This window comes from Perca fluviatilis, chromosome 22 (assembly GCF_010015445.1).
Source record: "Perca fluviatilis chromosome 22, GENO_Pfluv_1.0, whole genome shotgun sequence".
NCBI lineage: Eukaryota > Metazoa > Chordata > Actinopteri > Perciformes > Percidae > Perca > Perca fluviatilis.
In genome coordinates this window covers 27,272,597-27,291,467 of record NC_053133.1, presented here as the reverse complement: position 1 = coordinate 27,291,467, position 18,871 = coordinate 27,272,597, and the positions used below count along the sequence as shown (strand labels likewise).

Genomic DNA, 18,871 nt, shown 5'->3' with positions numbered 1-18,871 from the left:
TCAGTTCCTCTTCTTATGTTTTCTGTGATTTTGTGTTTGTATATTAAAGTTTCTATTAAAGTTAATTTGCTATCAAAAATGTAACAAACTTGTCATGACAGAGAGGAGAGATCGGGTGTTGTCCCTCGGTTTGTGGAAGATGTAGGTGCATGAGGGGGGTAGCAATTTTACAAAATGTTGGACAATTATTATCATATCCATGTTATATAAGTGTTGAAAAAGAGCTAGCGCTAGAGCTGCTTCTGACTGGCTAGTAGTCCTTACCTAGGTATACTGTCAGTGCAGATTATAATAATAATTATTAAAAAGCATAGAGACAAAACTTGCTAAAGAAGTTTTTCAGTGAAAACACACTAGAGGAGAAATCACCGTGAAGCAGAGCTGTTTTCATTCTGGCGTCCATGTTATCCAATCAGTCTGTTCATACAGGCAGCAATCAGATGCTGAGTAGCCAATCTAAAAGGACTATTATACATTTGTAATCCTAATTATTGACAGTAGCAGTAGTTTGTGTGTTAATAGCTTCAGAATTGGCTTTACAAGAAGAGAATTTAAGGATTCAAGCAATAAAAATAAAAACCTCATCTTGGTGTTTGCAGAGTTCAGAACAACAGACGGAGAGCAGAGTCTGTAGTATCTGGCTGTCAGTCTGTGAAAGCTTACTGGTTGAATTGTGTTTTTAAGCCGTGTACCCCCATGATTTACCAAACAACAGCCATGTAACTGAAAAATATTTAAATACTGATGAAAAAAGGCAACAAAAAGTTTAAAAAAAAACGGAGAAACTTGAAAAAAGTCGGTAGAAAGAATTAAGTAAGGCAATAATAGGAAGAAGATAGTGAGACAAAATTTGAAAACAGCAACAAAAACTTTGTAAAAAGCGACAGACTTGTAAAAATACATAGTAGAAAGAAGGAAGACAACAAAAATCTTTTTTGAAAAAAACTCCAAAATCGACAAACTTCAGAAAAAAAGGAAGTAATCTATACAGACCCCCCACACACACACACACACACCACACACACACACGTACACACACACACACACACGTACACACACACACACACCCTCTAGATGAACTCAGCTGGTTTCCTGTAAATGGAGAGGGGGAGGAGCAGATCAGGTCCATGAGAACAGGAAGAGTTGAGTCAGGTGAGCCTCCATTTTAGTTCAGTTCAGTTTAGTTTTAGTTTTAGTTTCAGTTTAAGAGCAATTAGTATCCAGCAGGACGAGGAGCAGATCAGCTACATGAGAACAGGAAGTTGAGACTCCATTTTAGTTCAGTTCAGTTTATTCTTTGTCCCAAAGTGCAATTAATATGCAGCAGGAAGACATAACATGAAGAATATTCAACACAAATATATACAACAGTTAACTGAAGTGTGAGCAGAAGAGAGCAGGAGGAGGAAAGTGAAGGCTGAGCAGGGTGAGTGGTAATCAACATTTATTATTTTACTGTCAAAGTCTCTGAGTCTGTTTTCTCCCTGTGGACTGGAGAGGAAAGAAATGTTAGAATGAACTCAACAGTTTGATTCATCTGGACACAAAGTGCTGATTGGCTGAATAAATAATTAATATATAATAATAATACACATTAAACCTGCAGTAGACCGAAAAGTAAAAACATTTTTTTTACCTCTCAGACTGACTTCAGATCAGAAGATGAGTGATTTGGAGGAAGAGGAGGACGGAGCAGAGTCTGTAGTATCAAAGTAAGAGAACTGATACCAACTCATTTATTTGACTCATTTTCAGATTTCTTCGCTAATGTTTTCTGTGATTTTGTGCTTGTATATTAAAAGGAACCCCGACTAGTACGACATGTTGGCCTTATAAGATTAACGTGGGCGTCAGCTATAAAAAGGTGGTACAAAAACACTCCAAATCTTTTGTTTTTTGTTAAAAAATGCAGAAAAAATGTTCCCTCGTAGGACGCCATGGTTATTTATGTCGCAATGCATTCTGGGATAGTGACGTGTATTGGGGGGTAAGCTTCGCTTCAGAACTCGAACCTCCCATGGCGCCATTTTGATGCTACCTGGCCATCAGCTCCCGTTAGCATCCCATTGACTCCCATTCATTTTGTCATCACTTTGACAGAGAATAACTTTACATCTGAAGAGTTTAAAGACTCTATTTGTCCGTTGTTTATTTCTAAAGAAACACGACAACGTATAAAAGGCTCCATTACCTTGTAGCTCACGTTATGGCTCCGTAGCAGACGCTTTTATAACAATAGGCTAACGATTGGGTCATAACCACGAGACTTACTGTCACACAGTAGAGGAATTACCGTATAGTACAGGAGAAGCTCGCAGGCAGTTTGGACTTCCATTATCTGTTTAGGTTTAATGACTAATGTTAACTAGCATGTTAGTGATCAATAATTAGCCTGTGTCTATGTTATCTCCTTACCAGAGCATGAAGTTAACTTTTTTGACCACCAGCCACTGTGGCAGGTGGATTTTTAAATCTGACTTTTTACCAGCCCCTTTTTTTTTGCCTCATAAAAGGTGAAAAACAGGCCTTGCTGTGTCTCTATGATCCTGTCCTGTCCTATTCATGGTAGCCTACTCATGGACATTGCACACGGCTGTAGTGGGGGGGGGGGGCAGCCTTGATAATCCTGCATAGGGGTCTGGTGTTGGCTCGTTACGCCACTGCATATAAGAGACGAGAGGACTGACAATATCAGGAGTAGCCTACGCACACCACAACAACAACAAAACTCTGGTGAATGTGGACCATAACACGAGTTGTTGCAAAAAAGTTTCAACTTTTTTGTATAGTTCTTAAAAGTAAAAAAATAAATGAAAAGGAAACTTGTTTTGGGGAGAATAATAATTAGTACTATTAATTAATTACTCTGGGCTGAGATTTTCTAGGAACCTTACCAAAAAGGCTCAGGATGATGATGTTGGTATAATATGAAAACAGCTGGTGGATTTAAGACACTAAATAATAATTTATTGAATGAATCAAATATAAACATATGTGTCAGTGGCTTGTTGATCTTTACATTGTTAGTTCATGTCCTATCCTGGGCTGGGACTCACATACGATTTCATATTGGACTTTAACTTATCATTGCACTTACAATAAAATAGCTGTCCTCAATTTAGGTCGTCCTGTAGTCATCCTGTAGTCATCCATCTGCGTTTCTTCCTGCATCCACCGTGTGTGATTGTGTGTGTGTGTGTTTGTGTGTGTGTGTGTGTGTGATTGTGTGTGTGTGTGTGTGTGTGTGTGTGTGTGTGTGTGTGTGTGTGTGTGATTGTGTGTGTTTGTGTGTGTGTGCGCGTCAGTCGCGGGGGGAACGGAGCAACAGCCCGCCCGCTGCAGACAGCTGACAAGATGAAACAGCAGCAACGTTCAGAGACTTAAGAGTGAAAAATGGTTCCAGCGTACATTGATGTTAAAATGTCTACATGTTGGCAGGACGGTCTGAAATGTTTTGACGGTCTTTCACTGTACCTTTTGTTGGTAAATGTGAGATGTTCGAGTCACACACACGTCTCGTCTTCATAACATAAACAAGGAAATGAATTTGACCCGTTCTCCCTCCCGCTTGGTCAGTGGCTGCGCGATAGGGAGCCCCGGCTGTCAATCAATGTCTTCCAGTGATGCGGGCCCCTGATTGGACCAGGCCCGTAAGCAACCGCGTACCCTGCTTACCGGTAGTTACGCATCTGAATCACTCAATTCTCATTGGCTACCCGCCAAAGTGGCAGGTAGATTGACAGTGTTACCCGCCAACTGCAAAATTCACCCGCATTTGGCGGGTGGGCGGGTGTTAATTTCATGCCCCGCTCCTTACATATACCTACGCTCTCCGTCTCTGTGAGATTGGGAATGATTGAGATTTCTCTCGGCACAGCTACCAGAAGACTTCACACTTTCAGACAGGTTGATGACGTCACATCTACGTCTTCAAGCTCAGTTGGAGGCTGCTCAGTAAAGTTGGCTATCAACGGAGAAGTGCTTCTAATATCCTTCACTGGTCTCCGTCCAGAGACACGGGCTCTGTTGGTCCATTTTATATATGTCAATGGTTGTACCCACGTACCGGCTATTGACAGTACAGTAACAGCGAGATGAACACGTCTGCCGTTCAGCCTTTTCAGTTTGACCGTAGGCTTAAAGGACGAACCTAGGGGTTAATAACGGATGTGTCCCCACTCTGTCCTTCTCTGGGACATGTTTTCATGCTAATTGATTGTGTTTGGAGCTTCAACGAACCTAGCGCGGACCACTGGTTAACCTAGCTTACAACGCTAGCTAGTATTCGGGGCACAGGGAAAGTAAAACCAAAAAGCTATTAATACCTTTAAAAAGGCTCAAAATATCACCAAACTTCAACGGTAGCATAGTGAGGGTCCCTATATGTTAACCAAAGCATTGGGAACTTTGTTTACTGAACAAAGAGCTGCGGGAGCTCCGTGAAAGGGCTACGAGAGAGACAACAGAGCCTCGTACTTGGGGAAACTGGTGGTGTACCTGCGGACATTGTGAAGCTATGGCCACTGAACAGGAGTGTCTGTGTTGCACGGAGTGGGACCTGTTGCGTCCCAACACCCAAGAGACGCAGTGTTTTGTACTGTCTGAAGATCTCCCCTCTCTGATGAACAGGGAAACTTTTTTCCAAGTCCCGAAAATAAATTGGAGACGGCAACCCAGACCGGAGGGACCAGATGGACAGTTATCCACTGAGTAAGTAAACTAGCTAGCTAGACAAGTTATGTTTACATTGGTGCGATTATTTCAGATATATTGTGCAAATTGCTTTTGATTTTAGTTGGCATCGCCAGCTGTAAGTCATGACTGGTTTCCCGAAGTACGAGGCTCTGTTGCGGCATAGCTCTCTCTCTCGTAGCCCTTTCACGGAGCTCCCACAGCTCTTCGTCTGTACACTTACAAAGTTCACAATGCTTCGGTTAACATGTAGGGACCCTCATTATGCTACAGTTGAAGTTTGGTGATATTTTTAGCCTTTTTTGTGGTACTAATAGCGATTTGTTTTTACTTTCCCTGTGCCCCGAATACTAGGTTAACCAGTGGTCCGCGCTAGCTTCGTTGAAGCTCCAAACGCAATCAATTAGCATGAAAACATGTCCCAGAGAACGACAGAGTGGGGACCAGTGTTGCCAGATCTTGCGAGAAAAATAAGCAACCAGGCCTGTGAAAACAAGCCCAAAACAAGCGACTTTTTCTACGGAGCCCCCCTAGGTTCCGGGAAAAGAAAAATAAATAAACTGTGTGCACGGTTTTACAATCCGTGGGTACAGATTGAGATTGTCAATTTTACATCCATGTGGACACATTGGTAAACTGTCCGCAGTTTAGCAAAACTGTACACACGGTAGTTTATTTATTTTTCTCCCCCCTGAGCTTCAGGACAATGACTACAGTAGGGAGTTAAACCTCCTTTTAACATTATTTAACATCAGAAAACTGATGGGATATCAAATATAGGTTATAAGGATATCAAATATAGATAGATTATATACACAGTAACCTCTGATAATTAAAATTTGCACACACAAATAAATATATATATATATATATAGCATATACAACATGAGAAACATCACATTCATAGCCTTAATTATTACAAGCTACTTCAAAAACGCATTCACAACGAATCAGTACAATTGCAAGAAAGGCGAAAAGAAAGTTGATCTGTAGCCTTAATGCGCACAGTGATTGCTAACATCAAAGCAACATTTTGTTTTGGGTTGATCTGAAACAATAATAGGCCTATAATTTCCTCGCGGTCTATTGTAGCCTCCCTTACGGATTCTTAGAAAAATACCCGACATATCTGTTGTAATTTCTCTATCAACACTTTTTAGGCTATAGTTATGTACATTATGTAGCCTATATTAGTTTTGGAAGTAGCTTGTAATAATTAAGGCTATGAATGTGATGTTTCTCATGTTGTATATGCTGGTATTTTATTTTGTCCACAAGTTCTGAGTTATATATATTACTATATCCCATACATACCATATAGGTTACACAAAAGGAGAGACAATGACTGTAAATCATGAAGACCATGCATTCAAACTGAGTCGTGTATTACCACTTTTCTGTGACTCTGTGGTAACAATTGTGTAGCCTATATAATATTAGACCATGTTACTGTTAAAACATATGTACCAGTCACAATGTGTAGCTAGTAGGTGGCTGTGATGAAGTAGTAGTAGTCCATATGGCCGTAGATGTGAGGAAAGAAACGTGAAAACTATCATCAGGTATTTCCTCAACTAAGCCCAGGTAACCAGTTGTTTTAGATCAGCTCAAATCAAGCTGTTACCTGGGTGATGACGTAGCTAATAGATAGGTGACTGGAAGCAGTTTCATACAGAGCTTCAATAGCTCACTGCGTAGAGCTGTGGACTCAGGTGTTAACTATTATATTTAGACCACATGATCGAAACCAGCTCGACCTGAACTTGAATGATTATATTGTTTTTAGATCTTTTTTTTGTAGGTGGCTGTGATGTGGTGATTACTTAGACAAACATTTTCGCGACAGTAGATCTGGGAAACGATTTGAAAATCGGCAGGAATATGTTTTTGATTGTGTGACGAATCTGGTGACACAGGCGGACCACATCGGCAGCTGTTAGGTAAACACAACATACGGAAACCAGTTGGTGTGGAAACCAGTAGGGCTCTAACCATAGACAGTATATAATGGACCAATAGACCCCGTTGCTCTGGACGGAGACCAGTGAAGGCTATTAGAAGCACTTTTCCGGTGATCTCTTCCCTTACTGAGCAGCCTCCAACGGACAGAGACAACGTAGATGTGACGTGAGCAACCTGTCTGAAAGTGTGAAGTCTTCTGGTAGCTGTGCCGAGAGAAATCTCAATCATTCCCAATCTTACAGAGACGGAGAGCGTAGGTATATGTAAGGAGATAACATAGACACAGGCTAATTACTGATCACTAACATGCTAGTTAACATTAGTCATTAAACCTAAACAGCTAATGGAAGTCCAAACTGCCTGTGAGCTTCTCCTGTACTATACAGTAATTCCTCTACTGTGTGACAGTAAGTCTCGTGGTTATGACCCAATCGTTAGCCTATTGTTATAAAAGCGTCTGCTACGGAGCCATAACGTGAGGTACAAGGTAATGGAGCCTTTTATACATTGTCGTGTTTCTTTAGAAATAAACAACGGACAAATAGAGTCTTTAAACGCTTCAGATGTAAAGTTATTCGCAGTCAAGTGACGTAAAAAAAAAATGGCGGTCAGTGGAATGCTAACAAGAGGTGATACCTTTGTAGCAACAAAATGGCGCCATCGGAGGTTCGAGTTCTGAAGCGAAGCTTACCCCCTTGGCTATAACTCCGGTACGTGGGTACAACCAATACACGTCACTACCCCAGAATGCATTGCGACGTAAATAACCACGGCGGCCTACGAGGGAACATATTTTCTGCATTTTTTAACAAAAAACAAAACGTGTGTTTTTGTACCACCTTTTTATAGCTGACGCCCACGTTAATCTTATAAGGCCAACATGTCGTACTAGTCAGGGTTCCTTTTAAAGATCTATAAGTTCTCTCCACAATATATTGTTCTTGAAGGTGAAGAACAAACATCCATGGACAGTAGTTGTTCTGCCCCTGTTTCTGTGTGTGTGGCGCAACCTAGCCTGCTACATTAGCTCGGCAGATAGCTAACAGTTTCAACAAGTTTCAAGACAAAGAATGAAGCTTGTGTATCCTTTCCAAACTTTACTCAGCAACCATTGTAAATCTACAACGAGCAAATACATCTCAGTATTTCATTCGGTTCAAGTACAATATTGATATATTGTCTGTTAAAAACGTATAGGAACAAATGCGTTAGCTTAATGCTAACTTCTATGGGAAATTCCATTACGATGCTAGCGTTTAGCCTATACGATCCAAATACACATTTAGAATGAACTTGAATTCATTAACAAAGGATATCATTACTAGTAATCTTAATACTTAATGTCAAGATAAATGTATGAGCTCATACTTACAGGCAAACATTTTTCTGGCCAACTTAAGTCAAGAGAGAAAAATATGTGACCGTTTACTTCAACATGTATCACACAATATACATTACATTACGTTAGGAGTCACCACTAGAGGTCTCCCTTTCCCCAGATAAACAACAGAACATCACAGTAGTAATAAATACTACTGGGCCACATGTGGTATTCATTTAAAAGTTGACAATAGAAAGATACATAAAACGGAAAGACTTACAGAGAAGGAAACAGTCTGGACCTGAACCTGAGACTCCTCTGGTCCATGCTGTGTGTCTGAGACTGCTGGTGGACCTCAATATTCAGACTACTTCTAACCTCAGTTCAAACCTAACGGACTCAAGCTAAGCTGCTCAAAGGGACTGGGAAACAGAAAAGGACAGCATCAGCTCTCTTTAAGGGAGGACTTTTACTGTGAAGGAGCTGCAGGAAGTGTTGAGTTTGTTTTAATAAACTAACTACAGACAGATCTCTAAATGTTTAATAAGACAGTCGGAGAGGAAAAGCAATTATTAGTGTTTATGAAAGCAGGAGAATATAGATAAAAGGAACATTTTCATTACAGGCTGAATTCAAACAGAGCTATAACGGCACTTTTAAAACATCTGAGCTTTGAGGTTTTTTTCAATCAACAAATCATATTATGAAGAACTGTTTTTACAGAAAGAGGGAGAGGAGTGATGTTTGTGAGGAGGAGCAGCCGTCCTGCTGTGCTTTGTGTCAGGACGTCCTGAAGGATCCAGTCTCTACCAGCTGTGGACACTGGTTCTGCAGACAGTGCATCACCTCATACTGGGACCAGTCTGCTTCATCAGGGGACTCCTGCTGTCCCCAGTGTGGAGAAAGATCCAGAACAAGTAAGACTGTCCATCTGTCTGCTGATGTCTTCATGTCTCAAAACAGGATTCTTCTTGTGTCATTACATTTATATTGTTATAATTGTTGTTTGGAGACTGAAAATAACACTATTAATAAATAGACTTTTGTATTTCCTTACAGTGTACATTGTTAAACACAAACATAAGATCAGAGTGAAGGGGACATATGAACGTGTGACTGAAGGAGATGATCAAACAGGAAGTGGAACCCTCCTCAACAGGATCTACACTGCCCTCTACATCACAGATGAACTGAGTGAAGAAGTTAATACCCAACATGAGGTGGAGCAGCTCGAGACAGCTTCCAAGATGGACACCCTCCATGACTCTCCAATCGAGTGCAGCGACATCTTTAAAGCCTTACCTGACCAACAGAAACACATCAGAGTCGTTATGATGATCGGTGTCGCTGGCGTTGGAAAAACCTTCTCAGTGCAGAAGTTCTGTCTGGACTGGGCCGAGGGTTTGGAAAACCAAGATGTGGATCTGGTGATTCCTCTTTCCTTCAGGGAGCTGAACTTGATCAAAGATGAGCAGTACAGTCTTCTGGAGCTGCTCCGTGTTTTCCATCCAACATTACAGGAGGTCACAGCAGAGCTGCTCGCTGGCTCTAAAGTTCTCTTTATCTTTGACGGCCTGGATGAAAGCAGACTTTACCTGGATTTCAACAACAATGAGGCTGTTTCTGATGTCACACAGAAGTCATCGGTCAACGTGCTGTTGACAAACCTCATCCAGGGGAAGCTGCTTCCCTCAGCTCTCGTCTGGATAACTTCCCGACCTGCAGCAGCCAATCAGATCCCTCCTGCGTGTGTTGACAGAGTAACAGAAGTACGAGGCTTCACTGACGACCAGAAGGAGGAGTACTTCAGGAAGAGAGTCAGTGATGAAGAGCTGTCCAGCAGAATCATCTCCCACATCAAGACATCCAGGAGCCTCCACATCATGTGTCTGATCCCAGTCTTCTGCTGGATCACTGCTACAGTTCTGGACCACATGTTGACTACAGACCAGAAAGGAGAGCTGCCCAAGACCCTGACCGACATGTACTCACACTTCCTGCTGGTTCAGACAAAGAGGAAGAAGCACAAGTATGCTGAGGGACATGAGACGAGTCCACAGGAGCTGACGGAGGGGTTCTGTCAGAGGTGTTTTTGAAGTTGGGGGGGGGGGGGTGGAAGAAAAGAGAAAAGGGAGAGGGCGTTTAAAAAGAAAAAGGGAAACATCATGTTCTACCAAGAAGACCTGGAGCGCTGTGGTCTGGATGTCACAGAGGCCTCGCTGTACTCAGGAGTTTGTTCAGAGATCTTCAAAAGAGAGAGTGTGATCTTCCAGAAAACAGTCTACTGCTTCGTTCATCTGAGCGTTCAGGAGTTTCTGGCTGCAGTCTACCTGTTCCACTGTTACACCAACAGGAACACAAAGGTACTGGAGGACTTCCTGGGAGAAGACTTCAAGCCAAAGTCGTTTCTCAAGAAGATTTCTAAGTTTGTTGGAAAGAAACAAAGCCATGGTGACAGTGAACATGACCATTACCCATCTCTGGATGTCTTCCTGAAGAGAGCCATGGAGAAATCCCTGGAAAGTAAAAATGGCCACCTGGACCTGTTTGTCCGCTTCCTACATGGCCTCTCTCTGGAGTCCAACCAGAGACACTTAGGAGGCCTGCTGGGTCAGACAGACAACAGTCCAGAAATCATCCAGAGAGCCATCAACAACCTGAAGGAGATGAACAGTGATGGGATCTCTCCTGACAGAAGCATCAACATCTTCCACTGTCTGACGGAGATGAACGACCACTCAGTCCATCAGGAGATCCAAGAGTTCCTGAAGTCAGAGAACAGATCAGAGAAGAGACTCTCTGTGATCCACTGCTCAGCTCTGTCCTACATGCTGCAGATGTCAGAGGAGGTTCTGGATGAGTTGGACCTGAAGAAGTACAACACATCAGATGAGGGAAAACTGAGACTGATTCCAGCTGTGAGGAACTGCAGAAAGGCTCGGTAAGTCCAGATGTAATTATCAACACAATAAATCAATGTAAAGCTGAAGCCATCAGTATTAGAGTAAACATACACACTTCACACATATTTAGATTATAAATCATGCATGAGACTGTTCTTAATCACACCCAAAAAAAAAGGATTTTTATTGTTTTTCCCCACTAGTTTTAGTGATATTTGTGTTTCTGTAAAACAGCTCTTGGACATCAGTAACAGTTTATTTATTACATTTGTTTACGTATTTATTTGACAGGGACATCGCACAGCTACTTAGCACTACCAGAATTAACTATAAGCTAATTTTCATCTGTAGTCCCTGGGCAGGAAACAGAGAATAACATCTCTGTCAAAAGGGAAATCTAACACTGTAGTAAAAGACAACCATCACATTTCACAGTATTAAAACTCACCCACTACAACAACAAACAACAAAAACCACAACAAAAAGGAGACACCACTTGGTTACGTCATCATACATACTTAAGTCTGTTTACAATAAATATTTCTATACACACTGCATGGTGTGTTGTACATCTGTTTCAGTTATCACCATTTTTAATGTTTTTGATGTTCAGAAACATTCTTTATTAACAAAATCTGTCTTTATTGCCCAATAAAGTAAACATAACATTATTACAAATATTACAACTATTAAAACCATAACGTACATGTCACACACACACATATAAAAAAGGCACTCAAATGTATAAAACAAAAAAGACACAAAAGACCACAAACAAACAACAAAACTAAAAACAGCTGTTCTGAAAATCCAGACCCCAGTCTGATGCCTGTTGTCCAGTAACCTTTCCCTCCAGACCCCAGTCTGATACCTGTTGGCCAGTAACCTTTCCCTCCAGACCCCAGTCTGATGCCTGTTGGCCAGTAACCTTTCCCTCCAGACCCCAGTCTGATGCCTGTTGGCCAGTAACCTTTCCCTCCAGACCCCAGTCTGATGCCTGTTGGCCAGTAACCTTTCCCTCCAGACCCCAGTCTGATGCCTGTTGGCCAGTAACCTTTCCCTCCAGACCCCAGTCTGATGCCTGTTGGCCAGTAACCTTTCCCTCCAGACCCCAGTCTGATACCTATTGGCCAGTATCCTTTCCCTCCAGACCCCAGTCTGATGTCTGTTGGCCAGTAACCTTTCCCTCCAGACCCCAGTCTGATGCCTGTTGGCCAGTAACCTTTCCCTCCAGACCCCATTTCTTTCATTAGTGTCCTGTATCACACTGACAACATTGTATTCAGAATCTAAAATATTGTTATAGCACTTTTAAATGTGTGATTGTGTAAAGGTGTTCACGAGATATCAATCTTTCATGAACTTGTGAATACACGGCTTTGCAGTGTATTCTGGGTACCCCTTGCTTTCAAGTAAGCTCGCGTCTCTGCTTAAAACTAAGGGGTATCTACCCCTTCCCCTTAGCCCAACCCCTCGATCAAAACGAGAATTGGGATAGCCCTTACTCTCTCGTGAACGCGCAAAACTAAGGGGAAGGGGTAAGACAGAGAAATGAGACGCAGCCCAAGTGTTGTTTTTTACAGCTTGTGACCAGACCAAAGTTGGGACTAGGGGTCCGTTTCAGAAGGCTGGTTTAGTGAAAACTCTGAGTTAGTTAAAGGAACACGGCGACTTATTGGGACTTTAGCTTATTCACAGTATCCCCCAGACTGAGACAAGTCCATACATACCCTTCTCATCTCCGTGCATGCTGTAACCCTGTCTGACGCACCCACCACTAGCCTAGCTTAGCTTAGCACAGATCCTTGAGGTAATAGGTTCCAACTAGCAAACTGCTCCGAATAAGTGACAAAATAACACCATATACACTTGTATAGTCACAGCGTGTACAAATAACAAGGTCACATGACACACAGCCATCTTCTAACCGTCTTCATACTGGGAACTATATTCTCAGAAAGGCGAAGCACTGCTACTCTCTGTTCTGGGCTTCTCAGGTGCTGCAAGCATATCACTCCGCCCATGTAGCAGAAGTAGCAGTGCTTTGCCTTCTGAGAATATAGTTCTCAGTTTATATACGGTTAGAACAAAATCATTTTATTTGCTACATTAACGATGGGTGTAATAAAAGAACTATTGATTAAAGGTATAGTGGAGGATTTTCCTGAATTTTAGAAAAGATCCGCCCTCTCCACTTTTTGAAAAAATGCACATGCGCAACACTCTACCTGCTCCTGAGACGTAACGCACGAGAGGGCACTGTTTACAAGTTGCTGTTGGCATGTCTCATACAAGCCTACTTTCCAAAAGAAGATTTGCACTTTTTCACAAATTGAGATGTTTACCGTGTGTGCGCGGTGCGTGACTTGTGCCAGGGCTAGCATCGCTAATCATAGCTTACAACAACTTTTACTAGCAGTGATTTAAAATGGATTTCTCCAAATAGCATGCTAAACTTTACCTGTGAGTAGAAACTTTGCGACTGAGGCATCAGTGGGAAGCCCAACCTGTGCTTTTAGCGCACGCCAGCGTGTGAAATATTCTCCCAAAAGCACTCTGGTCTTGTTTCTTTCTTCAGAGGCCTTTCTCTTCTTGTCATACATTTCGAAGACACTCGTAGCTCACCACACCAACACATATACAGCTGAAAGTCTGCATGCGTAGAAAGCGAAAACTACCTATGGACGAGCACGTATGACGGCCTTACGTAAACATATCACCAGAATGATTGACAACTAGGAGGACCAATAGTCTTGATGATCCACCTGGAAAAAGAAAATCCTCCACAATACCTTTTAAGTTACAAAATGAACTTTGTACAACATCTTGCTAAAGTCTGAAAAACACCAAGCTTGTTAAAGTGATGGTAATTGTAAAGTTTGTAAGTACACCAGAAGTTTAGGTAAATAACACTTGCCTGCTGGCTTCTGCTCTCTGCTGCTACTGCTGCTACCGGGCAATAATACGAGTGCTTAGGGACGTCTACAAATTACAACACCGAAAAGAGATACAGCAAAAATATTTATAGATAGAGACACACACATACATATAGACACACACACACACACACACACACACACACACACACACACACACACACACACACACACACACACACATATAGACACACACACACACACATAGACCCAAACACACACATATACATATAGACACACACACAAACACACGCACATCGACACAAACACACACACATACATACAGACAGACAGACACATACACACACACATAGACACACACAAACACACACACACACACACACACGCATACATATAGACACACACACATAGACAGAAACACACACACATACATATAGACACACACACATACATATAGACACACACACACACACAGGGTGGGAAATTACCTTTTTGCCCATTTTACCAGCCACTCATGTTTTTTACCAGCCACTTTTTCCAGAATTCAAATTTATAAAAGAAAGTGCACTAGCATATTTTGAATTGCTTGAATACATTATTATACATGGAATGGATTATTATACATACATTATACATAAATACAATATATATATGTGTGTGTGTGTGTGTGTGTGTGTGTGTGTGTGTGTGTGTGTTATATGTGTGATGTTTGTGTATATATATATATATATATATATATATATATATATATATATATATATATATATATATATACTGTATATGATAGACAGGTGAACAAAGCAGTTATTTGAAAAGCCATATTAAACAAAATTAAATTAAAACAGAAATCAGGTTAGAGGGCAGGGAGGGACGGGTTAGCAAAGACGAGGCATCCTTGTCAGACCAGAGAATGGACAGATGGAAGTAACCTAGATTATTATATATTGTTCATAAACCTGCATGACTCCCATAGATAGGCCTATCAGTCGGCCTATATGGAGCTAAGGTGCATGTTAATATGGAACTTTGGAAAACACTGTTGATTGATCCACATTACTAAACGATGCATTAAACCATTCACACGTGGATGTAACAGACAAATAAAGGTATTTATGGAGATACATGAGTCCCTTATTAATATCCATAACCCTGTCCAGTCTTCCACGTCTCTATTTATTTTTAAAAACTTTTTCTCTCGCGTTCACGGGACAGAGGAAGAACACACACTGACAACAACAACCACAGTTACACAGAGAGAAGAAACCAAGCTCTTATTGTGAAAGTCTGCTTCCTGTCAGGTAGAGATGTGACGCATCAGAAAAAACAATACTTTAACAACACGTTTAGAGTACTTTTACTGCAGTAACATGTCTGAATACTTGCTTTAATCTCAGAAGGAAAGCTTGTACTTCTTCTTGTCCTCCATTTATCTGACAGCGTGTTACTCTGCACATTCACAGTTTACACACAAAGTCTTAATCAGCAGTAAGACATGATGTAATGTTCCAGAGAATCAGCTCTCTCACTGCTACTTCTACATCAAGTACATTTACTAACAGAGCAGGACGATGGACTGAGTATTCTCACCGTGTAGTATTAATAGTTTGGAGTTCTTCTTCCACTGCGTCACTGTGTCTGTTGAATCATAAAGTTTGTGCATCACATTTTAAACATATTATAATAATTTAACATAACCTATATACCCATATAGATGAATGAATAATAAAATAATGGTTAGTTGCAGCCCTAGAACTTAATGAATCAGGACTTTTTCTCCAAGTCCAGCCTCAGTTGTTGCCTCACGTTCTGAACATTGGAGTCACAGAGCTAAGAATATATATTTTAAGATAAACTCCTAATCATGTTCACTATACACATCATCACTATTCATCTGCCCGCTGCACATAGACTATATTATGTTTTACCCATCCTGCACTCAACCATTTGCCTCTTTTCTCTCATGTTAAACTACTATTTAGTTTATATTTGTTTCTGTAATAATTGTTTATTTCATAATCATGTTTAATAAATGTGTTAGTGTACAGTATGTATGCACCAACCACCGAGGTAGATTCCTCGTCAGTGTAACTTCCAGTGGCAGGAATTTAGTGGGAAGGCCAGATGGTGAAGTCAGCCTTCAGCTGGTAGTTTGTTACTTTGGACACACACACACACACACACACACACACACACACACACACACACACACACACACACACACACACACACACACACACACACACACACACACACAGAGACACACACAAACACATATAGACACACACACACACACACACACACACACACACACACACACACACACACACGTTAAAGGAACAGAGAGTGAAGCATGTTTCCAAATGCCGATGTTTGAAGTCTCTTTAGTCTGATCTGTCACCAACAATTATGATTTGTGTTTTAAAAATGTATTTAGAAAATAAGCAAAACATGATAGCATTAATATTAAAACTTCACTGCACATAGAACTAACTAAAGGTCCATGTTTCTATCTTTACTTAGATTATTGAATAAAGATTTGTGTATTTAAATTTGGCCATTTTCTATAGTTCTTAGCAATTTGTTTTTATTTAGACAGGAACAATGTACAATTAAACATTAACTTTGTATAAAAACAAGGAGAGATGCTTTGTACCAGGTTTTAACGCAATTGTTATTTTCCGCCTGTTGCCTCGTTCCTAAATTAGACAGTTTACATTTTAAGAGGGATGCAATTAAAGTCACAAAAGTACCTTTGTTTATTGTAAAATATCTTTTTTTAAATATGTGTGGAAAGAAAGCAAAACATGATAGCATTCATATCAAAACTGCACATAGAACTAGCAACTAATTTTAAACAATATTCATTTTAGGGGTAAGATCATTGATTAGAACATAGTAATGTTGAGCTACACATTTAAAACATCAACACATCTGATCTTTATTCAGATTGGAGAGCTGCGGTTTGTCAGAGATCAGCTGTGCTGCTCTGGCCTCAGCTCTGAAGTCCAACCCCTCCCATCTGAAAGAGCTGGACCTGGGCTTCAACAAGAACCTGAAGGATTCAGGAGTGAAGCAGCTGTGTGCTGGATTGGAGAGTCCAAACTGTAGACTGGAGACTCTGAGGTCAGTTCATCTATTTCATTCTTCTACAGTGTAAATTTATTAAAATTAAATCCATAACAGAAGTTTTAAATTTCTATCAGTTCACTTGTTTTCTGTGTTTGTCTGAGTACAAATCACAACAACTCTTTGTTAGTTTTCAGTTTGTCAGTCTGAACAGTTTGTCTCCAGATGTAGTCTGGACTCAAACTGGATCAGTGTTTGTCAGAAAACTATAAGATTTATTCTTCAATGTGATGCAAAATTAAATCAATATTTAAAATAGTTTTTACATGTGAAACACATAATAAAAATAAATAAAAGAAATAGGGCTGCACAATTTGTAGAAAAATATTGTGATTTACAATACTATGATTGCAAAAAAACCGGCACCAAACAGTAACATTTTGAAATGTGTTTCTCTCAACAACAAAAAAGATCAAGAGACATGTTTACTACAGTTAGAGATTTTTTCACAGATGTTTTAAATGATAGAGGAGAAGGTTTAGTTTGGTTTGCTCAACAGCACAAATGAAAAATAGAACAACAAATAAGAAAGATACAAATTCTCTCAAAGTTCAATACATTTTCAAGATGATGTCTCTCTTTCTCTCTCTCTCACCAACATGACATCATGACTTCACGTAAACATACACGCCGACTTCCTTAAGCCAAGTGGCGTGTTATCTCTACGCATTTTGAGCTATCAGCGTGTATGTCTACGCTGTATACAGCGGTAAACGCATACATAGCACACACTACACCACACACGCATATAGACACACACATACACAAACAAACACACACACACACACACACACACGCACATACACACACACACATAGAGACTAAGGCTGGGATACCCGACCCGGGACCCGTCGGGCCGGGCTCGGACGGTCACATCAGCGTGGTAGCCTAAGGCATTGGACATTTACAATTTAAAACGGCTTATTATGTAATGGGCCTTTTTCACTTGATGCAAATGTTTGTTTTTGTGATTAAAATAAATTTAAAATATTAACCTAACAGAAACACGTGCTTATCAGGCAGACTGCACGCCGACTGCAGCGCTCAGAGCGCAACGGTGGAAGATGTTAAAAAGAAGTTGGCCTCAGGAGGATTATAAAACCACCGAAAATGAAGGAAAGTCTACTGTGTATTTCCACATAGTTTAGGCATATGTTAATTTTATTTCAATAATATGACTGGGCCTCTTGTCTGCGCCTGTGTTAATGTGCGCTTGTTGCCACATGTGTGCGCTCACTGTGCTGATGCGCTCATCTGTTGACATTTCTGAGTAAAAGCTTTCCACACAAACACACGTAGCCTACATGTGTCATTAGTATGAAAAAAAAATTATATTTTAACGGTGTCGGCCGGGTCGGGCTCGGTCATAAATCTCTTGATGCCTGTTGGGCTCGGGGCGGGTTCGATCACGGTTCTGCCGGACGTGGGCAGGGCTCGGACAGAAAAACTTGGTCCGATCCCACCCCTAATAGAGACACACACACATACATATATATACACACACACACACACACACACACACACACACACACACACACACACACACACACACACTTACATATACACACACACACACACACACACACACAGCGACACACAAGCACATACACACACACAGAGACACACGCACACAAACGAAGTTCGTTTGTGTATGTCAATGGGCAGGCAATTATCTTTTCAGAAGAAAAACACACCGTCACAACAATCTTTTTATTGTAAGTCAGACCCTGGTTTAAACACAAACAGTATGCTTTCCACAGCTTTTATCCACGTTTATCAAAAATAAATAACAATGAGCCAGTCAAGGTCAAGGTCAAGGAGTCTTTATTATCCCCGAGGGGCAATTCGATTTGCAGCAAAATAAAGTACAACATAAACGACACATAAGCCATACATACAACAGAAACTATCGATGGAGAACACAAGTAAATACATACTACACAAAGGTACACATCTCACATTGAATTATT

At 40.8% G+C, this 18,871-nt stretch overlaps 1 protein-coding gene across 1 annotated transcript in view; it reads left to right on the top strand.

Annotated features, from left to right (window-relative positions):
• The window catches only part of LOC120552569 (NLR family CARD domain-containing protein 3-like), a 1,238,648-nt gene that overhangs the window by 1,205,553 nt on the left and 14,224 nt on the right, over positions 1-18,871 (top strand). Inside the window, exon 9 of the mRNA XM_039790742.1 lies at positions 16,722-16,898. Coding sequence (XP_039646676.1) covers positions 16,722-16,898 — 177 coding nt within the window. The remainder of the gene's footprint in view (positions 1-16,721; positions 16,899-18,871) is intronic.